Below are 23,424 nucleotides of genomic sequence, written 5' to 3'. Positions count from 1 at the left end.
AGGTTTTTCGGAAACTTTGTATCTGACCATTATCCTAAAAAGGTAAGACCTCCAAATAATGAAATTTCACCACTCCCCATGAACATACAGTAATGATACTGTCCCTGATGTCAATATGACAGGTTCAAATACACAATCATTTCACAAGTTTTTCTGAAAATAATATAGTCACTCTCTTTGACCAAAGCATTCTAATCAGTTGCATAGGGTAGCCTGCAATCCATCTATTGTCCATAAGCATTGGTCAATATTGAATCTCCTCATCAAGATAAGGATGTGTATTTGAGGTGGAAGAGTGGGTGACAGAGGGGGTGGGAAAGGGGGTGGGATGGCAGAATGATGGGAGCAAGAAATTTGACCAATGATGACATGAGGAGACCAAACACTTAAAGTGATAACAGATATAGATAAATTTATTCAAGGCATTGTTAAGGTAAAATAAGTTCTACCTTTATCTAAAACTTACAAATTGGAAGACAACTGCAACATTCCTCCATGCAAAGATAATAGAAAATAAGAAACTCACAGAAAACATAGACTTTAAGATGTTATCAAAAAAAAGATTAAAAAAAAGAAGCAAATGTTCCATCAATCTTATGGTGTGAACAAGAAAAAATGGTACGATGAAATATATGATGACTACAACGCCATCCACCAGTAACCATCTTCAAATAAGTTCAAAGGCCTCCTGTCCAATTGTTTCCATTTCTAGATATCCCACATAACAATATGTAATTAAAGGGATTCAAAATATGACTAAACTGATTTATGAAGGGGCTTGAACCTTTAAAAAAGTGTGTTAATGGAATGAAGGATCTCATAAAGGGGGGGGGGGGTATTGTCCTGGGGTCATAGAAGTGGATTCCGATGTAGGGTAGGGGTCCTCCCCCTGCAAAGTTGACATAATCTACCCAATTTCAATTTTTTTTCCCTTCAATATTTACTGATATAGAAGCAGATTGTAAAGCCAGATACAATCATAAAACAAATAAATATGGAAACTATCAGAAATACAACATGTCACTGAATCTACAATGGATGTAGCAAAAGTGCAACACCATGCTGAAATTCTGAGAGACTGGATCACAGAAATAAGTATTCCTGTCAGCATTTTGTTAAAATTTTCATCTTTAACATACTTCCAATTACTGATTTCTTTTCGTTGTGCTTTAAACTGCACCCTTAGTTGTCTTCTAAAACTCTTATAAGGCAGGAGGCATGATAAACAAGTTCATAGAACTTTTCAATAAAAGATTTAAAAGATACAACATGTATGAAATAGGATGGAAAAATCTTGCAATTGGTTTGACTTCGGTGGCAAAAATGAGGGATTAAAATAACGATAATATTACTAATGACTATTGCCATTGAAAAGAATTTGAAATTCAGGAAGTTAGGTATTATATGATAGATATACCCTTCATTAAGTACTATGAATAATAATTACACTATGAAATGACCTCAGGTTAAACCTGCTTACAAATATATTTGTAAATATCAGCTCCACCAAGTTACAGGGAGGTGCTGGGTTTCCATATGCTTCTGATTTGCTAATATTTTCCCCTCAAATACTTCCAATTCATGCATCATGTATGGAAACTTGTAGCTGAGGTTTTAACCTCTACACCAGTCTTAATAGCGTTTACATAACTCATGGAGTACACTTAACTATTTCCACGCGTGTTTGTCAAGAATGCAGCAATTTGCTTCATAATTACTCTCATGCCCGTGGGTGTAAAGCACATTGACTTTGGTTCTGAACAGAATCCAAACAGGCGTCGATTTGACACCCATTTCTTACTCTGACGAGGGGCAGAACGACAAACCCCACAACCTCCATATTGATGCCTCTGAATCCACCAGAGGCAAAAGAAAGCAGAACCTCCTCAATCATGTGATCCATTATGTTTTGTCTATAAGTGTGGTTAAAGACTGCAATTATAATACATTTACAATGGTTTATTATGTAATTTGATATCGCAGTGTTGGAGCCACGTAACTGAGCCTACTTTAGGTGTTAGGGAGAATAAACTTTTATCTAATCTTTCCTCTTTTTCATTACTCTTACCCTTTATGCAAGTAGTACAAAGTTGACATAGATTGAATTAGTTCAAGGTTCGTGAAGACGAGACAATATTGTACAGATGAAAATTCTCATCAAACCTTGCATCTCCCTGTAACCTGTTCATCTCTTTTTCTCCAATATGAAGTCACGACTCCACCAAAACATTCTCAACATTACTTAACCTCTCAACATTCTAGGAAGTTTTAATTCTGCCCATTTAAAAAGAAAAAGCAAAAAAGTTCTTCTAAACTACATCTGATTCCAAACAATTGGACCTTCAGAGCTCCTTTTATGGAAATTTAAAAACGGTAAAATCAATAAATAATATGTCCAGTAGGAAATAGACGGAATGAGGCGAAATATTGCTGCCATCAGTTTTCAAACAAACTTACGCGGAAATAAAAGAAATTTCACTATTTGATATTAAGAAGAATAAACAATTTGCTTGTTTTATGAGCAGCTTATGTAACTTTGAATAATTTCTTTAATTTAATTTCGTTGTGATCTTAAAGAAACAGGACTTTTGTGACACAGCAATACCTGAGCATTATCTTTGGTTCCAAGATTTCTTGTTCTAACCGTTCTCGGTTTCCATCTCTTGTACAATTCCAGAATAACAGGCCCCAGATTGTTAGTAGCTCAATGGTTGTGGGACTTTGCATTCTTCAAACAGCAGTAATTTTATTGTAATGAGTTTTTTAGAATACATCTATTTTATTTACAGTAGTTAAGTATTACTGTTCTAGTTTCAGACTTAAACCTTTTTGCATGTATAGGCTGATTTTATTTCCCTAACGCTATGACAATTACTCTAAAATGCGCACATTTTCTCCAACCCACTGGACCAAAGACATATCGATGTGAGAATTAAATTAATTGGCTGGAGTCGGGATTCTATCCAGTGACTGCAGGAGTTGTAATCCTGTTGTGGGTCATTTAATTGCAATATGAATCTGCTCACAGAAGCTGAGTGGCATCAAATTCTTTTTAAAAGAAAAAAGGGAAGAGAAATTTAAACTTTGATCAGATAATGAAATATTTTGTAGCAATGTGACCATTTTGTTTGTCTTGAGCAGGGGTTTTCCTAGCATACTTAGCAACAAAATTGTGTTGGCACTTAGGTTAATGTGATAGATTGCACTTGGGAATAACATCAACAAAACTATTAAGTTAGTTAGAGCTCACAACCCTAACCCTGGAGGTCTGGTTTGAAGTTACTTTGGCCGGAATCGCAGGACCATGTAACACTCTGTGTGTGGTTTGAATCCAAATTTTTGATAGAATGGAATGTTGTCTTCGGCACATTCGAGGCTTAACTTGTAGCAGCCAAGTTTTTGACTCAGTAAAGTAAGAGTTGAAAGGAGTCTGCAATATAACAGCAAAAAAAGAAACAAAAGAATAATAATCATAATAGTTCATTTTACTACAAGGAAAAAGACATAACAGGATCCAAACATTACAGTCAGAGATTCAGTTATGTAAGGCCTTGGTTGCATTTCATTACTTATATTTGTCCTATATCCAACATTACAGAAGTATGAAGCTCCACAGAGTACCTAACAACAATCTGAAAAACAATATTTGTACCCTAAGTATCAGCTTGCACAATTTTCAATTTTTCTTAAACTACATTTCATGTGTTGACTTACATCAATCGCCATGGTCCAAAATGTAGATTAAATTAAAACAGCCATCAAGTAGAACTTTTACAGATGAAATTTCAAGAAACACCTTTGAGGTATTGTAGCCTTTGTTAGTATGTGTGCCTTTGCTCAGGACTTTAGTTACAAAGTAATTTCCTTGTTTTAAATGAAGGTATACTAAACAAAAAGATATCAATGTGTTTTCCAACTTAATATGTTACCACTGCTCCTTTCTATCAGCTCTTGTGATCAGTGGGATAACTGATTACTTTAAAATCCTAAAAATATGAATTGAAAATAGATGTATGCATGTGTGTGTGGGGGGGGGGGGGGTGGAGGAGTAGGCAATAGGGTACTCAGTAGTGACATTGATTTTTCCTGAGCAAGACAGACAACAATACAATTTCTCCAAATGGGGGAGCTGGATGGGATACAGAGGATGGGTATTAATTTCTAGGGTCTCAAGTTGGTTGTTGATTGTGAAGTACAACTACAAAACAAGACACTTAAGTTTATGCTTACAATTTCCCAAGTTGTTTTCCTCGATATTCCTCCAGGACGACAACCTCTTCTATTCTTCCTCTCTGAAGAGAAGAAACAAAAGAAAAAGTGAAATATAACAAAAGAAATACCTTTCAAGTTTGTTTAGAATATCCCAATCCATTTTCTGTTGTGGATTAGTATAAATAAATACTTATCAATAATACACTGAGTCTTCTCTCCAAGAAATAAACATTTGTGAAGTTTTCAAATCAAAGAAGAATTAATTTCTGAGGTAGAGTAAGTCTCCCTGTTTCCCCCTGCCCTCCTCCCCCTTCACTCCCAGTCACAGTGCAGCAGATATATTGTGTTGCACTTACATCTATCAACATATACAATTGGTCAGATCAACTGAGAAAGCACTGATTAGAATATCACCATCGAAGACAGACTTCATATGTCAGTAGAACAAAATGACAACAAACTTTTGTTGATTTGAGCCAGAACTGGATTTCAACTGTAGCTATTGATCTGAGTTGCTGTTCAATTGCTAGTAGAGAGACCAGTTCCATTGACATCATTCTACATAATGTGTATTTAATTCATAGGTATTTGAATCCCTCCCTACCCCCCCCTCTCATGTTTTGGAGTGGTGTGTGCACCCACACACCACTCCAAAACATATTTCTTTACATACAAGTTAACACAATGAGCCAACACATATCAGGCAGAACTTATTGAGGACTCGATTCGATTCCCTGCCGGTTCGATTCCCCGCCGACAGCAAGGTGTGTCGTCTGGCAAGGGTGTTGTTCAATAACAACTTCCCGACATGGACGTTAAATGGATGTGTGCCGAGAGATTGGCTTCGGTCAGCTTGCGAGTCTATAAGCCTCCATGGCTTCTTTCGCGAGTTCCTGCTTGCGGGAAGATCACATATACATACATACTTACTATTGCACATTGGCGGATAAACTTTTGTTCAATTTCTAGAGTGGCTCCGGCAATAATTTGATTAGTTGAGGTATCTTCAATGACTGTAGCATAGTAAGTATCTTTGCAATTTTTCATCGCATGAAACCTTTCTGTCAGGGAAAAATGGAAAGAAAAGGATATCATTTGGAATCAAATTTGTAATTTTCTGTGGCATTAGACATCTTTGTATAAACTATAATGGAAACAAAATATATAGTGCAGAGTTTATATCATATTTATCATAGATAATCAATAAACTGCAAACTGACACAACACCATATACTATGCTCATAATGTAGGGGTTGTAAGGAAAACTCAGGAAATGGATTCACTTTGCTTTCATAGTAGGCCTACTTCAGATCTCACCTACCAAGTTTCATAATCACAACCATGTTCCTACTGCTAAATATTACTGTAACTTGGGCCGCATTCAAAAGCCAATTTTCTCTCAAATTTATCTTAAATTCTTCAAATTGTATCATTAAGACTGATTTTGAGAAAAACCATAGTTTGGAGATGCCATAGTCCAGTATGATGGAAAGACCTTTAGGACTAAATTTGGTATACATTACAAAAGGTTACGAACCTTTATTACAGCAAGTAGCCATAGAGGAAATACAACATTAAGTCTCACCTAGAAACATCTCCTTGGTTGTATTGCTGGTGTCTGTCAACTGGCTTAAGAGTTGAATATAACCTGTCCAAAAGTGAAAGAAAAATTAAGAAAGGAGAAAAATAAATAAACTCAGTTTATAAAAAGAAGACAGGTTGGGATGAAAGAAGATCTAGATATACAACACTGAATTATTAAATTTTTTACAATTTTAATTTCTTTTCGAGAAGAGAACCAGATAGCATTTGAGCATGTACATTCTTTCAAATTTAAAACTCAGTCAAAGGAATTGGTAGAACTTTCAGTAATTTCAAAGGGACTTATTAGTGATGCAACACATTTTGCAACATTATTTGGAGAGTTTGTTTTCGATAGTTTCTACATATTAAATTATATTTGTGCATGAAGTAATCTCTTACAAGTAAAGCTACAGTAAGTTACATTCCTTCATTGTTTTTTATCTCTATAAACACACACCAAGCTACTGTGGCATGCCAAATGGTTGTGACCTTTCTGTTCTTAACGTTATAATGGGATCTTGACTTCAAGGTATCAGCCAAACTTACCTTTATCAAAGTCACTTATCTTAAGTGACCTCATAACCAGTGATTCACCAGGGTTTGTGATTGATATTCCATTTGGGAAAGAAACAGGGGATTTAGCAAAATCAATTTCCTGCAAAAGCTTGGAATCAAACAGCTCCAGTTCCAGCTCATCTCCATTCTAGAGAAATAAATTTAAGTAAGTTAGTCTCATGGCAAAAATGAAGTTTACTTTCACTTCACTGGTGACTAAGATCATGTTGTATTGTAAACTGAACTTTTGAAAAATCAATTTTGCAGTAATGTAAATGGTGTTGAAACAGGGAAAAAAGGGTTATGTCTAAAATTTGAGTCCAAGGCTAAACTTTTGAAGTGGATGAGAAGTTGTTCATATACTGATTGGGTAAATCTAAGTCAATGACATTAATTTGAGATCGACCCAACTTTGTGCTGTTATAATTTGTTGTTCATTTACAATTTACATGTTTATATATTTCAAAAAAATCCAAGGCTAATATTGTAAAGTGGATATGCGTAGTGGGAAAAGAGTCAACTAGCCATCTGTACAACCAGGAATACTAGGAAGGAGGATATATCTCAAGTAACCCTGCACTCTATAGTTGTACCGACAACAAAAATATTCATAGAAATGAATTTGAAAGTTCTGTGATGAATATAGGCTACTGTATGACCCAACTGAATACTAGCAGTAGCACTGGCAGTAACAATAATACCATTGAGCATATCAAATCCCCTAGCCTACATCTTTCATAATCATAATCATACTCAGTCATACTAGGCATATCCTACACGTCTGCGTACCTCAACCGACATTGCTGTCTCTCTTCTGATGATATCTTGAAATAATGTTTCAGGAACCAACGAACGGGAAATGTCTTTATTACAGGGCTAGGCCTATTTCATAATCTCAAATCACAACTGTGATAGAAAGTTCGACCTGAGTGAAGCAGTGGCCCGAGTTGCTAACGTTGAGCGTATAAATACCAAACTGCTTAGCAGCACCGGTTAGTTGCGCAAGAATTGAACAAGGACGTGGCATGCGTTTGTAAAGTACTTGGTGAACAAAGTCAGGGTTAACGCTGACGTTCTATGTTTTAATAGAGGCACTTGTACAGACACAAATTGTGCATTTACCTATGATTGTTGGTTTTAACCATGACTACTTCATTTCACACGGTGACCGCTTAGACATTTCTCCAGGTATTATAGCCGGAAACTATAAGGTATAATGGTCACATGTACTATGTGAGGAAAAATTGGAATCCAGAAATTGAACTTTCTCATTGCATACAATAAATAAGAGCAAGAAAAGTACCGCTGCGACACAAACTTTCACTCGGACAAGGGAAAAGAGTAACTTCCTATAGTATGTTCCTTTCGTTGTTAAGATGTGAGTATTCTGTCATATAATACCTTCAGTTCAGGCGTTCAGCTTCTACTTTAGCACTAAATAACAGTGAGGCTGATGCGACGGCCTAACATTTTCCGTACAGTACATGGTTAGTAACATAACAGTTAGGCCTAAGTTATGGTCAACAAGTATGGTGATGTACGGTGAATTCGCGTACTCAGTCTGTTAAACATGTAGCTGCACTGATACTGTAGACACTAAAGTTGCCGTGTACGTAAGTCAAATTGTAGCCATTCTTTCAATCGCAATTTTAATCCACAAAGCCTTAACGGAAACGAAATTGTAATAGTGAAACGAAAAAACCATCAGTTATATATTTTGATACACCTCCGTGGATAAGTCCACCCATTTAGCTGAATAATACAGTAAACTTCAATGCATGTGCTAAGTTAGGGAAATTTTTTGTTGCTTTGAGTAGTTTGACTACCGACCTTTTCAAGTATCATTCTTTCTATATCTGGCGGAGTCTGGTCAAACCATCAATGAAATGACATAACTGAAGGAGAGAATTAATGTTTGAACCACTGAGCAAAATCAGGGAGATCGACTTTACCGCTATCATTTAAAAGGACATTGTCCTTCCTATGGCACATTGAATCAGGTTGAGATTTCACATGTATGAAATATTACAAAGAGTTACCCCTAAATCACAGTTACCATCTTGCTTTGCTTTTACTCCTTTCAAGGCACCAAAGGAACCATTTGATATTGCTCATTTTATTTTCTTAATTATGTACTTGTTACAATGGTAGGTAAAACACATCAGCAATGTGCTGTATGTTTAGAAATGTTTACGCCTCAGTTTTATGATATTTTTTTTTATATTCTGTTTCATTCTTGACAGATGCAAAGTCCAGGTGAGTTTCCTTCACACTTATCACAAAACTCTACACCCAGTTTTTAATTTTAAACTTATCGTGTTACATATTTACTTGTTAATTTTCTTACTTTTGTTAAATACAAGAATGAAGCTTTGTTGTGGAGAAAAAGACAAAGTTCTATAACTATGCATTTTGTACAGCTGCAGTTGTATGATAGTTTGATAGTAAAAGCATGCCATGATTTTGATAACTTTCATTTAGTACTATACTATTTGGATATTAATTTGGGTTATTTGGGTGGCTCCTCAGGATTGTTATATTTTGAGTCCTCAGATCAACCGAAAACTACTTCTAGAAATTTTATTCCTTTGATTTCTCTGTCTTTTTATTTGTTTAGGTTTTATAAAGCGCCTAGAGGCCTTTTGGTATTTGGCGCTATATTCATTATATTATTATTATTACTCCCTATTCCATAAGGAACAGTCGCAACCCCCCCCCCCAAAAAAAAAAAAAAAAGTAATAATGATAATAAAGTTTATCTTTTCCATCATGTTTAAAGACATTATTCTGCAAAAAGGAAAATAAAACAAATAATTGTTATTGATGAGAAACACTCTCATGAATCATTTTCAAAGACTGGATGGACTCTTTGGAGAATATTGCTATACAGTTCATAACTGATATCATCATTCTCATTTCAGAGATGTATTGGTTTTAGTGTCAAGCTCTGCTGGCACTGGCATCTCCAAAGTTCTGAAGAGACCAAGGTTAGCAGACAAGTTAGCTGTCAAACTGTTTGACAGAAAAGGTAAGACTTTCCTTTATAATCTTTGTAATATTAATTTCATTTAGTCAGTCAGGGCTCAATACTTCAAACAAAACTGATGTCATGAGTGATGGAAAAGTTGTTTGCAACAATGTTATTTGCATTGCATGTATCTTGTTACTTAACAGAACAGGAATTGCATTTAAGGTACAATCAGTTTTATTCACCGCTCATCCTGATTATTGTGGTTTCAGTATTTAAATGTGGAATCTCTCTCTCTTTCTTCCCCCCATACAGTACGGAGACATGTTCTGTTCACAGAAATCAAGAAAATTAAATCCCTCAAAGGTTGATTTTGATGTCCAAAGCTGTGAAGATAAAAGTGTAGATGGTGTCAGAACTTTTACGAAGGGGTGTGATGAAGCATCGATGATCTTGGACGTTGTCTGGACTGGAACTTAAATATGAATGCAATATTCTTCCATTGAACAGAAATAAGAGTTGCAAAAAGTGTTGGCAGTAACATGAAATGGTTGTGTGAAAATACATTATAAAACATATTAATTTTGTTAGTAAAAAAAAAGAGGTTGGAGGGAGGGGGGAGGAAGGGAAGGGGTGAGTAGAAGGGGCGTGGAATATCGCTACATAGCCATATTTCTTTCATCCATCTTCTAGTCAACTTGGTCGGTTGGATATTTTCTATTGCCATAAAATGTCTCTGGCACTCTGTGATATTACACTTAATCAAACTTTTGCATCTGGTGTACTGCACTTCAGGTCAAACTTGAAACTTGTGAACAATAGTAGTGAAATCTAATCACAGTCAGTAGATCTTTATTATCTTGAACTGAAGAATATGAAAGTTGAATTATGCAAATATCTTATGTAGCTTTATCAACCAATTGTACCAAGGAAACATTGAAATAGATATTAAATAACTGAACAACTGGTGAAAAGAGTTAAGCAAATGGGCATGATTATTAAAGTAGCCTTAATATTTTCAAAAATCTTTCATCTCTTAGCTGGACAAGACTTCATCTGTCTTGGTTGTCAATGTTAACATGCTACTTTCAGCCCGTTTTCAAGATATGTAAAAGTTTCCACCGGCCAAATATTTTCAAATCATGAAAGGAGAAGGAAAACCAACCATCATCAATACTATGGTAAATATGTGTTCTTGTGGTTAACAACATCCCAACACAGTTAAGAACAATTGTATTCCTTTGGGAACACTTTTCGGTAATGGTTTGGAACAGTTTTAAAGTTCCTTTTAACATTTTGCTAGAGATCTATAAGTTTTGAAAATACTAAATCTTTGTTTTGAACTTTCTAGTTCCAGTTGATTTTGGTGTCAATACTGTCTACAATTCATGTGAAAAGACACTTTAGGGAAAGTCACCTCCGGGTGGCACTGTAACATCGCACAGTCACAAAGTGTCATTCCCCAGAACCCCCAGACACGACTTTTTATACTACCATATCTCCTTACTGTGGCATACTTTTTCCTAGGCTCTGTACTGGAGAGTACAGTAGTTCTTGACAAAGATTTCCATCAGATAGGCCGTAGATGATCAATTGGGTTTGCGACTCCAATAAGGGAAGGTCGTATCAGAAAGGTGCGAGTCAGAGCACTAAAAAGTTGGTAGAAGCCGATGTTGAAGTTACAGTAATAAGTGACCATTCTTGTCTTTTTAATATATTTAGGGGCAAAATGGATGGCCCGTACTTATGCAAACCAATGGTGTCTGAAGTTTTTCATTATGGACATGCAGACAATGACTTCATCTTGTAAATCTGTAGCAAAGTGAGATGCATTTAAAAGAAAATAACAAAAATGTACAACAATTGTGATGAAGGAAGAGTGTATAATAAAGAAAGTAAAAAATAATATTGCAATGTTTCACCACTTTATTTGTCTGTGTTAATACAGTACATACACTGGCGGATCCAAGGGGGGCCATGGCCCCCCCCCCCCCCAAAGGTGAGCCAAAAAGTGTTTCCGAACATCCGCTAAATCATATGATTGGAAATTAAAAAAATCGAGAGGAATAGCAGTGGTAGACTAGTCTAAACCTTCTCGTTTTCTGGTTTAAAATTAAATGCAGAGCTCCCAACTGACCCGCAATTCGCGGGAATTAGACCCGCATTCTAACACCCAAACCCGCTGACCCGCACAAGCGTCCGAAAAAAACCGCATTGTAATTGTCAAGTATACATAAAAAAATTTGCATCAATTTTTGACTTAGCAACCATCATTTCTTTAGCATTTAGCATAATAGAGTATAAAACCTCCTTACAGCATCATTTGAACCTCAAATTAGCCTATATTTCTTTTCATTGTGGCGAGCAGCGAACATTTTCATGCCACGAGAAAGAATGAATTATCACCTACTATTCAATTTATTGATGTTACACAAAAAAAATGCATATTTGTCAGAAAATTTTGGGTGACAAAAGCCTTTCTAAGTGCCACCATTTTACATGTAGGCATCACCAGGATTCCAAAAAAAATCAAAAGGGGAGGGGGAACCCCCTCCCCTTATACCCCTCCCCCAGGACGGCGATTCGTGGCATGGACCAGCATTTGCCTTCTCAAGAGTTGGGAGCTATGTAAATGTATGCATGGGCGGCGATCCTGGGGGGGGGGGGGATATATCCCCCCATGAAAATGGGTGGAGGGGATGTAATACACCATATCCCCCCACCAAATGCCAGGGATAAGAATATTTTCATGCCTACATTTATGTATCATCGTGAATGTACGGCTCTTTTTTAGCTTCATTTCTCGCCTACCATACACGCAGTGCGATCTTTTCAAATAAACCGTCTTTATCTTTATCACGGTATTGATATAGTACATATATGCACCCTCATAGTATATAGGCCCTATAGTAGGCCTACACACGTACATGTTCCCTCGAACAGCTGAGAATCTCATGTTACCAGGGTAATGCTTAATACACGTTTCACCTGGATGCCCTAGCAATCGGTACCTAGGAATGTAACTATGTGTAATTGTGTATTGCATGTGTATAGGCCTATAATAGCCTGTATGAGGCCATTTTCTTCATCGAATAATATAAAAGAGCTCTCGAACATTCTAACGTAGTGCCTGAAACAAGATTGACAGGGGCAATTTTCCCAAAATAACACCCGAAATTAAAAAAAAGTATTTTGGATCCTGATTATGAGATGTTTCGGACATGATATCCCTATTTTAAAGTTGGGTATATGCCGCTTGGAAACCTTGGGAAGTGCCGTTTCCGGCCATCTAGAGGGTTTGTAAATCCCCAAATTTTCGTGTACGCTTTGCGCCAACTCATGGTGGCGCTACGCTTAGATAGTCAACAAGGTCATATCCCCCCCACTCGGAAGTACGGATCGCCGCCCATGAATGTATGAGCATGAGAATTTACAGTTTAACACCATTTGGAGTTACAGGCTGGTTGTAAGAAATTTATAACCTATGAGAAATAAAATTTCTTGAGAAAGATGATCCCAACTTTGTTTAATAAATATTTTAGAAAATTACACCTGGGAAACATTTTTTTAGAAGTAAATTAACATCACCATTGTACACTTTTGTCGCACCAAATTGCATCTGAGGGCATTCAGCAATAGAAAATTTTCAAAAGGGGAGGGGGCACCCCCTCCCCTTAGACCCCTCCCCATATCACTCTAATGCCACTTTGGCCCCTCCCAAACAAAGGCCCTGGATCCGCCAGTGAGTACATATACAGATATGCCACAGACACTTTGTGTCAAACTTTCACACAATTTTAAAGCAGTAAATTACTCTTAGGGCATTTGAATTTTTTGTTAAGTTCTCAGCATTACTTTGGAGGAAAGTAACCAATGGGCAGCCGATAATGAGATTAAAAATAGTTGATTTTCTAAAATAGAGATCACTACGAGAAGGATAAGGACACCTAAAGCCTTAACGTTGTTGATCACGATGAATATGCATGAATTGGTCATGAATGAATCACGTTATTAAGGTTTTGGAGGAATTCATATTGTGGACGTTTTCATACAAATTTTATTCATAATAAAGACCAGCAAAACGTTAGTCAATGTGCTTTGCCAGGTTTACCAATATATATTCCATAGTTTCAAATTTGTTATAAATCATTTGTAAGTTGCATGTAATTTATGTAGTTGTAGATACTGCTTTTACATCAGTGCTAACAAAATGCAATCTTCAATTCAGAAATTAAATACTGTACATGATAAGTTAGATGAAACTTTTACCACAAGAGCAACAGAGGGGTGAAAGAGAATCGCACCTTGTTAGACTCTTGTTCCCTCATATCCTGAGATTCTAAGCCCAGACTGACTCCTGAATAATATTGGTTAATATTCGCAGATGGAAGATGTACAACGATATATGCGAGAAAATAACGATGTTTAAATATGACTTCTTTAATTGATGTGATCCCTGCTCCTTCAATCATTTACTCTGATATAGAAATGAAAATTTGAAATTTATAGTAGCCCATCTTGATGTGGTCTGAAACTATGAATGCAGCCATCTACATTAGTAGCATCGAAATATAACAGGTAAGACATTACCAGCAAAAAACAAAAGTAAACAGATCACCAGATGCTGTACTTCAATTTGATCAACAGACTTTTTCGGAGAATGACAATAATAGAGTCTATTTCAGTCCTGTCAGTGACAATTATTTAACAAATTATTTAAGCACAGTTAGGTACATTCGACTGTTCATGCAATGAATTTGTTGTGTAAAGCTTTATTTCTAAAGCTTAACTTGAGTTTTCTATACATATCCGCATTGAAATGTCACATGACTGTACAGCACCATGGAAAACTTAATGGATGCTAGTATAAGCTACAATGTATGTGTGTAAAAAAACTTGAAAAAGGAGAAAAAATGGATTTATTGGTTAAAGGATTAAATTGAATAGAATAAATACTCATAAAATATTCCTTATTCTTGCTCCATATTTTCAAGAAGAAGAATAAATACTTTCTATCATGTGAAATGATGAATAGATTGCATCTTTCAAATCAAGTGACTTTGCTAATTTAGGCAAGTTAAACTGGCTTGGACACCTTCAACAAAATATTGAGCAATCTAATACAAAATAAACGACACAAGAATAGCTAGGTATACTAAAGGGTAACTGGTAGTGTGTATGTGATATCTGGGAGAAAATATGACAATCAAACTTCACAGAGTCAATGATGTAATCCAAGACAATGATTTCAAAAGGAAATTAAAAACCATATATACAGAGGTAGGAGCCAAAATAATGAAATAAATAAACTTCAACAAAAACAAAACTTCAATCAAATACTATTTTAGTAATAAAGTGGATGACTTTGCAGGAAGACGACTATAAAAATCTAGCATAATGTTCTGCAAACAAACATCTCAACAATTGTACAAATAAATATCGGCCTAAATTTGAAGGTTTCATCATGAATATCTGCTATGAAATTGCTATGAAAATCATTTCATAGCATGTCAGTAACCTCTTTCTCTTCCAAAAAAAGTCCCAATAGTTCATTGGACTAAGGAAAGTTAAAATAAATCTTGTTATTTCAGTAGCAGGGTTAAAGTCTGCCTACGCTCTGCATTAAATAATCACAGTTAACAAATTTATCTAAGATACAATGGGATACACTGTTACACACATTTTAATATTAATTTCAAAATTAAACCACTTGAATTTTTTTAACAGGCTGTCAGAAGAGAAACAGCCAGAGTTTTGACTGCAATTTTAACCTCAATTTTACTATAGTTTGGGTTAGGTGATTGGTCACTGCTTGCTTGCTTGCTGTGAAGCAATGAAAATATGTTATAAAGTGGATATTAAAGTGATCTCAGGTAAGCATGTCATTGTAATTTTATATATGCAGTGAAGAATTTTCTGTTAGAGTTAACACTAAAGGACCATATTATATAGCAAGGATATCTTTCACTGATAATACTTACATCATGTAACAAAACCCTCCCAAATCCTCTAAACAGAAAGAAACAAAAAGATACACAATTATTTGTGAATATTATATATTTATTTTAGTTCTAAGTCCCTTATTGTAAGAGTGTACAGGCCTTCGGGCTACAGGAATTTGGTTTCCTTTTGTACATCCTGATCCGCTTTGTGTTTTCGTAGATCCGCTTTGTGTTTTCGTACTTTGTTGTTTGTATACTGCTTTTTGATTGGATCAAATATATAATGAAAATGAAAACTAATACTCAGTGTTGAAAAGTAATGTTGGCATAGTCCAACAGTATAAGGTACTTTTAAAGATACATACAGCAATAAAATAAAACTTCAACGTAAAGAAAGAATACAACATGCTATAAATATTTCAAGGAAACGGTTGCTATGCTACATAAAACTATTCCAGTAAATACATGATGACATATATAAATATTGATACAAATCTTGAAAAGGGTTAAATATGTACAAAGGCTGGACTATTAAGACTATTGCAATTGTTTTACATTAAACTTTATTTCAATGAAAATCATTGTTCCTTTTTTGTAGGTTTACAACTTTTTACTTCAAAACATTCCTAAAAAAAATAATGTTTGTTCTTCAACAAACTTTGGTCAGGTTTTTTATATCAAAGTGCATATTTTCTGTCACATCATTGTGAATTATGAAACTTTTCTGTTAAAAAATATGTCAATAGCTATTGATAGCAAATGACACCAAATGTCTTATTAAGTTCATAAAAGTATGTGATGCTGAGAATTCCATGTGACACTCGTTGCTTCAAATGCCCATCTCCACAGCTCGTTGCATTGCATATCTTTTTAGTTCTTCACGACACAAAATTGGGCTTTAATACTCAACTTATACACAATAAAGGACATCTTTTATTTGGCTTAAGAATAAAACTTCTTGATTGATCAGAAATACCCCCAGGATATCCTGTAGTGGTATAAGAATACTGGAATATTGACTACTTATCAAAATTGAATTATATATTTTAAAATTAGGTTAATTATTCATGTCTGAAAATACAAAGTTTTTAATTCTGAGGTTTGTACATAATTGATATTAATTGATACTACTTGTTTTCTGTTGATATCATCAAACATATACCATTACAAAATTAAGTAACAACTGGCTTTAAATCATGTGCTGAAACATTCCCAACTTGAAAAAGAAGGGGAGAAAAATAGTGGTTGTAGCCAAGTTTGACTATTTTCAAGAATAGTTCAACTCTATACACACAGTCCATCTACAGGTTTTATGCATTCCATTATGGTTATGATGTCCAGTACACTATGTTAGAGAAACTACATGACACAAGCTAAACTTAACCCAATGGCCTTGCCCTGAAAATACTGAATATCTTGTGCATGAATATTCATTTTGATTTTATAAGAAAAAAAATTATGTAATTTCAGCTTCAACAAATGTTAAGCATGTTCTACTTATTGCTCTCTGATCAGTTTTGAATAATTTCCAAAAGTTTGAGTTTTATTGCTATGTATAGCTTAATTCACCATTTTGTTTCGGATTGCATTACATTAAATAAATATCTATAACAAACCAACCTACAATTTGCAAAAAAGACTTTGTAATTAAGTACCTTCATGGACGGTTAGAAAAATGAAGTGTATCAAATATTCAGTCCTTAAATGCACCATTAGCTAGCAGCAGTACTTGTATTATTACTCAAAGACTACCCATTAGTAAGAACACATTATGGTTTTCACACTTTCTTGAAAGGTGGTCACATTAAGATTCAAACTGATTTACAGTACTCTTCAAAGCACATCTATACAGAAAACTTGACGAAGCACAAACCTTCAATAACTTCACAGAACAAACGCTGAAGTTCTGTTCTCTCCATAAGTCTTAAAGTAACAAACCAACCACTAATAAGAAGGAAAAAAAAAAAAAAATATGGTTTGGCATATTGGCACAATTCATTAAATTACTTCTTGTACTGTCAGAAAAGACAGATTCTCTCATGGAATAAAACATCCTCAAAAGCTAGCAGTTGAATTTTGTTTTATTTGAGCTTATCATTGACTAAAAGACTACCAATTAGTAAGAACACATTACGGTTTTGACAATCTCTTGAAAACTGGTCCTTTTTGCAATTCAAGCCCTCTCACTTTCAAAGCGCATCGACACAGCTATAAAACTCGACATGTACATTTATAGATCTGATTTGCCATTCCTCGGTCAGACTACTTAAAATCGTTGCAAGTTTTCAATCATTTCAACATGGCTGACATTGGTATGACATATGCCGGTGTCGATGACCTCGGCTTCCTCTGCGTTTTCTTCTCCTCCACTTTGACATATTTCTGCGTTTTCTTCTCCTCCACTTTGACATATTTCGCCGGATCGGTTGATGGTAGTAACCTTTCTTTGGCCTTCTTTTCCTTCTCTGGCTTCGGCGAGTGTGAGTTCCTAGTTATCTTCATTTCTGACTTGACGACGGTCACCTCGGTTTCCCGATGTCTGCTGCGACCCTTGGACTTGGAAATGCTCACCTCTGTGTCTCGATGTTTGCCGTGATCCTTTTTCACTTCCGGGTGTGGAAGGTCTCTCTTGGTTTTCACGTTTGACACACCCTTCGTGTCATCGGTTCCACCGTATTGTCTGTGGTGCTCCCTTCTGTTACGCAAGACTGTCCTCTTTTCTGCAGATCGAGCCTCTGAAGAATGGCTTCGTCGTTGATGTTTTTGGACATCTTTGCCTATTCTTTGATGGTGGGAGGATGAAGATCTAGACCTCTGATGATGTTCATTCCTTGGCAATCCCTACAGTGGCAAAAAAAAACAAAAAACAGAGTGGTTTCTTGTGAAGTTTGATATTAGAAACGGTGAATTTCTAACTGGCAAGTTTAAGGCACTCTGGTATCTTCTCAACATTATTAGGTACTGTATTGTAAGTGTAACTTGCCTACTTAGTACTAAATGGCAAATAACCAAGCGAAGGCAAAAATGATTGAACGCTTCAGTATGTACAGTACAGTACTCTTCATTTATTGTATACACGTCTATATGCTAGTGTCTAGCTAGTATTTACCATTCAAATCTATCACATCAAACATTAACTCAAGAACAATCATTTTCAAAACTTCTGATATTCGGAGTCAGCGAATAGCTGAGGATTATTGTCAAATCAACAACTTGACAACTAACCGTTTGGTTCTTTGGTATGCATGGTTTGATATCTTTCGGATTGTGAGAGATTCCTTCTGTCTGACGTTGATGTTCCAACTTTCGGAAAGAATCAGTTGATTCTCCACTGACCACCAAGGGCTTCTTAGAAGGAGAGCTTAGCTTCTTCTGTCGATGTTGTCGACAGTTTTCTGAAAGTGAAATTAGTAACAGAGAAATTTAACTTCTATACCCACACTTTAACTATTACCTTCACTTAAAGCTGCAAGGACCAATGAGGTCCATTACTACATGATTATAACAATTGAATTGTTGATCAAGAGCAGAGTCTTCTGGATTATTTCTGGTTGGCAAATTGGGAACTGGGGTTTGGTTCTGTTCTTTCACTGGTTTTGGAACAATTTTGATCACCATGACGATGATTTGGGTACCATTAGATCCCTCGGTGTTTGAGGACGTGGTCAAATGCTGTTATACACCATCCTCCGCGGGATGGGTACATTAATTGGCAGCGTCTTGAGCAGTAATGGGTGAGACTTCTACAAGCCTGTCTCGTAAGAAGGATTGATATAATTCAGTGTGCATTAACAATCCTCACATGGATAAGGCTAAAAATGACTTTCAATCCCTAAAAGAAAACAAGAGCATCAATGATGCAGTATCTCAATACTGGAAGTTTCAGTTTTTATTCCTAATTTCAAATCTTTGCTCTGTCTCTACAATTATCAATATCAATCATGGTACAACAAATATATAACTTGCATTTTTGCCACGAATAGTCTCTGCAGGTTACACTTTATCCTGCTAGTCTTGCCTTTAGCGCTCATTGCCTGTTAGTCGAAAGAACGACGTTGCAAGGTTTAGTAATGTCATAGAATATTTAAGAACTTGTTTTTTATGTGGTATCCTTCATCTTAGGTCCAGGGATGTAAGTGCAGCCAAAAAAAAAAAACCGGAAAACTATTCGGAGACCCCGGGTGAATGCCGTCCTAACACATCCTACTCCTAGCTCTGACTACTTACACACTATCGTTATGTTAGGCTAGCTCAGAAGTATTAGCGCTAACACATCTTACCCCTAGTTCTTACTACTTACACACTATCGTTATGTTAGGCTACCTCAAAGTTACGAATACGTCGCAGCGAACTACGGAATAAAAAACAGTCTCACATTCGAATGCGATCACAAATATCGACTTTCATATGCGTATCCCGTAGATTTCCGCCGCTCACAAATATCACAAGCGTTAATTCCGAAAGTTATGTCGAGCACCAGCAGTTACGAAGATATTAATTAGCAGTCCAATCAACGTGAATTAGGCAAGGTTTTTCAAAGAACAGAAATGAGTTATGGCGATTTGAAGTTCGCACGTACGCAACGATATTCACATGGCACAATGTTGTACAGTGCAATGCGATGATGCGAAACAGGAATGGTATTTTGATTGATCGATGAGTGAAAGTTGAAGTTAGCTTGCTGCAACGGGCCAGGCATTTTTGCCGCGTTGTGTCTTTGATATTCGAACAATTTTGTGGAACTTTATTGGAATGAAAAAAAACCGGATTTCCGTAAAAATACGGAAGACTTACATCCCTGTAGGTCAGTCTCAGTTGGACTTTTTGGTCATATAGTTTGACGTCAATGACAACAGCCAAATTAGAAGAGGCGAACAACTCGACCATATTCTTGATGCCTGCCTTGAGAGCTAGGCCTATTGACCTACTGTATGTTACTGTAGACTGTAGTGGTGACTACCATCAAAACTGTGTCCACTTCTAGATATCAAAACAACCCACGTTTTTCCGCGTACCTAACTACAGAACAGAAAATTGTTCGCGAGGGTAGCCATTTTCGTATATCTAACATGTAGCTGTTATGAGTCATAGCCAATCTGCTACAAAACAGACTTGGGGGCGGGGCTTAATCATCAAAAACGGACCTTTTTACTAAAAGTAGGGGCGGCAGCTCAGTGTTGTTTTAAGAAAGAAAAATCATTTAAACATCAAATCAAGCAAATAAAAGCCATTAAATGTCATATATATGTAGTAAAATTCTTATTAATACCTACCTGTAAACAACAAATGAAAGTTTAAAATTTTAATAAAATATATAATACATAGGACCCTATCTTAGACGATACCACTGTTGAAAGACAGTTCTATTCTATTCTCTTTCATAAAACATAAGTTTTGGAGCGTGTGCAAAACAGGTCTGTCAAAGTGTGTTTTCAGTCCAAATTGGCCCGATTTGGACATAAATCGGTGAAAAAGTCACAGAATGAGATACAATTCTGGAATAAAAAATAGTAACTTTTGTTGGTCTATATGATATATTCTTGCTCTGGAAATTCCAGAGAAAAAGAACTTTGTTTGAAGACGCTGAAAAATTTTTAAGAGAAGAGAAAGTCCCACTTACTGTTACAATATCTCTATACATGTAATGTATTGAGATAAAAATTCAAACTTGCTGTACCCAGACTGTGAAAGATTCTCCCTCTAACAACCAGACCGTACATTGGTTGTCCGAACAGCAAATTTAGTTGTCCATAAAATCCAGCCAAATGAAGAATAAAGAAATGACCAATACATACACAGTAGGAGAGATGTGTAGGTTTGGTGAGATAGAACACTAGCTTGGCATTAGTAAAACTCCACTTTGGATGGAGTATACTATATGCCTACAGACCAAATGTTGCTTTATTTCAATTTTCCAAAGTAATTGAGGATTAAAAAAGTTTCCCTGCCAACACATTGGTTGAGTAAAGCTTTGTTAAACAAATATTTCTTTTTACACTCCATGGAACCGAACACAGAGTGGACTGTCTAATTTAAAATGATCTAAGTTTTCTTAATGTAACTTTTGGTTAGCTATTAGGTACAGTGGCGGAGCGTCCTTACAGTCAGAGGGGGCGGATGCCCCCCCCCCCCCGACGGACTCAAATGGACTGCTGGTGCCCTTTTCAGCTTTTTACCACTTTTTGCTTATTCGCGATTATTGACTTTTTTATTGCGCTCTCAAATACCTATTGACATTTGTCACATTTTGTTGGGGTAATTTTCTGACAAATGGCGATGACACCTATTTATTCTTTGTTTATCTGCAAATAAGCAAGGCCCGGAAAGGGTCATTTCCTGCGATCTAGGGAGTATCTTTACTCAAAAAATTTCTGTACGCTCCGCGCCAACCTGTGGCGGCGCTCCGCTTAGATAGTGTCGAAAGCGCCCCTACAGACCATTCTCGCCCCCCCTGACAAATACCCCTAGCTCCGCCACTGATTAGGTACTTACCTTTAGGGACGTGTTGAGTTGAGACCCCTGTACTTGTCGTTTTATGGGTCTCTCTTTCCTCTTGATCTGCTCCTGTTCCACAAGGACAAATCAACCCCATTCGGGCACATTTTCTTTCCCCAGAATCCAGCCTCCTTGCTCCCAAATCTTTCCAAGTGGCAACTACACCTCAGTACTGGTTAGTAGTGGTCCATGAAACCAGGCAGGGAAATGAATGCAACCAGTTTCTGACAAACGACTGTAAAGTAATGAAAATTACAAATCATCTTCATGGCATGTTTCAAATAGAAATAAGATAGTGTCTTAATTATTAAAGAGCTTCAATTGACACCAAAATGATTGAGAGGATGTGTTTGCAAAACTTTCATAGGGTACTTTACCTGACAAATATAAAAAATTACTTTGTCCTTACCCAAAAAATTGTTTGAATTCTCTTAGTTTTCTTAAATATATTCAACATTGACAAATTTTAGACAAAGAACTTTGAAAATAATAGTCACCTGATCATAATGAAAAGTACAAGCTAGTACTACAGTAGTAGGCACAACAGTATACTATTAAACTGATTAATATAATTTCATGTAAAACTACACTTGCCAGATGGAGGCAAGTTAGTGGGGAGAAGAAAGAGATTTAGCAACATTTTAAAAGAATTGTCTAAAGCAACTTTCTGCTAAAATGTGTTTGAAATTTTGACCCTCCATGAGTGCAATTTACCATTTAGACCTAAATGCATCATAGTTGTTGCCACAAAGTGCTTTGGCCAGAAGTGCATTCAGTCCTGAAGTTCATTCACCTGTGAATGACTATGAGTATGACTAGCAAGAGGTATCAACAATTGCCTAGGACTAGAAGTAGTCTGTGCATGGTTGATATTTCATTGCTAAGGAGTGAATGCAACAGATTGTGTCTAAACGACTACATCTAGCAGCATAGTCGGAAACCTATATACTTTCGTGTGTCTGTTAGTACTACGCTAGTATTCTACGGCACACGCATAGACATTTATAACTGATATAGCTTAAATCACCAATAGTATGCGCACCATTGTACAAATAATACCGCATAGCACTGCCTAGCCTTGGCCTAACGTTATGCCTAATTTAGGCAGGACGTCCATCATTTCATTTTCAGTTAGGCTACAGACATACCATAAAAATACGATATTTATCAAAATGCATCAATCAAGTTCAGGCAGCACGAGTTCGCATTTCTGTCGCCTACCTTTGATAAAAGGCACTCCCAGCAGTTTTCGTTTCAAGTTTACACAGAGTATTGCATTGACAGTATTTGCCCAGCCCACTGCATGTTTCGTGTGGGTAATGGGATAACTCTCGCTTGGGAAAATTTGCCCTCGGGGAAAACTGTGTGTGGTGTTGTCATAAATCATTTGCTCAATGTATCGTGGGGTACATCAAACTGTTATATTCACTTGTCGGCCCATAATGAGCGAAATTTACAGCAACACCAGTTGAAACAAGACATCCCATCAGCGAGACATTGTTGTTGCTTCTGTCAGCCAATTTATTTGTGATTTATGTTGAATACGAAATTCTCAAAGGATTAACGTACACATGAAAAGTTCTCGAAATACCTACCTTTATCACAATAGAACTAGTTGTGAATAACCGTTAGTCCGATTGGTCGTATACGATATAACTGTTCTTGGCT

At 36.2% G+C, this 23,424-nt stretch overlaps 2 protein-coding genes and 1 long non-coding RNA gene across 3 annotated transcripts; 1 reads left to right on the top strand and 2 right to left on the bottom strand.

Moving 5' to 3' along the window:
- Nucleotides 1-386: 386 nt before the first annotated feature.
- On the bottom strand, nt 387-7,295 carry LOC139971668 (glucosamine 6-phosphate N-acetyltransferase-like). Its single transcript, XM_071978332.1, has 6 exons — nt 7,141-7,295; nt 6,343-6,499; nt 5,798-5,860; nt 5,143-5,273; nt 4,231-4,292; nt 387-3,430 (listed from the first exon to the last, which is right to left on the bottom strand). Exons 1-6 carry the CDS (start codon nt 7,150-7,152, stop codon nt 3,280-3,282), a joined length of 576 nt encoding a protein of 191 aa, XP_071834433.1. The 5' UTR covers nt 7,153-7,295; the 3' UTR covers nt 387-3,279.
- Nucleotides 7,296-9,015: 1,720 nt separating this feature from the next.
- LOC139971669 (uncharacterized) lies at nt 9,016-11,225 on the top strand. Its single transcript, XR_011794441.1, has 2 exons — nt 9,016-9,379; nt 9,635-11,225. It is a non-coding gene; the product is annotated as an uncharacterized lncRNA (long non-coding RNA).
- Nucleotides 11,226-13,046: 1,821 nt separating this feature from the next.
- On the bottom strand, nt 13,047-23,224 carry LOC139971667 (uncharacterized). The gene is made up of 4 exons (XM_071978331.1): nt 22,978-23,224; nt 21,754-21,991; nt 18,487-18,656; nt 13,047-18,102 (listed from the first exon to the last, which is right to left on the bottom strand). The coding sequence occupies exons 2-4, from the start codon at nt 21,851-21,853 to the stop codon at nt 17,551-17,553; spliced, it is 822 nt and encodes a 273-aa protein (XP_071834432.1). The 5' UTR covers nt 21,854-21,991; nt 22,978-23,224; the 3' UTR covers nt 13,047-17,550.
- Nucleotides 23,225-23,424: the final 200 nt, after the last annotated feature.

The sequence above is a fragment of the Apostichopus japonicus genome, chromosome 8 (genome assembly GCF_037975245.1).
Source record: "Apostichopus japonicus isolate 1M-3 chromosome 8, ASM3797524v1, whole genome shotgun sequence".
In the NCBI taxonomy this organism is placed as follows: Eukaryota; Metazoa; Echinodermata; class Holothuroidea; order Aspidochirotida; family Stichopodidae; genus Apostichopus; species Apostichopus japonicus.
This window is presented reverse-complemented; position numbering and strand designations above follow the sequence as displayed.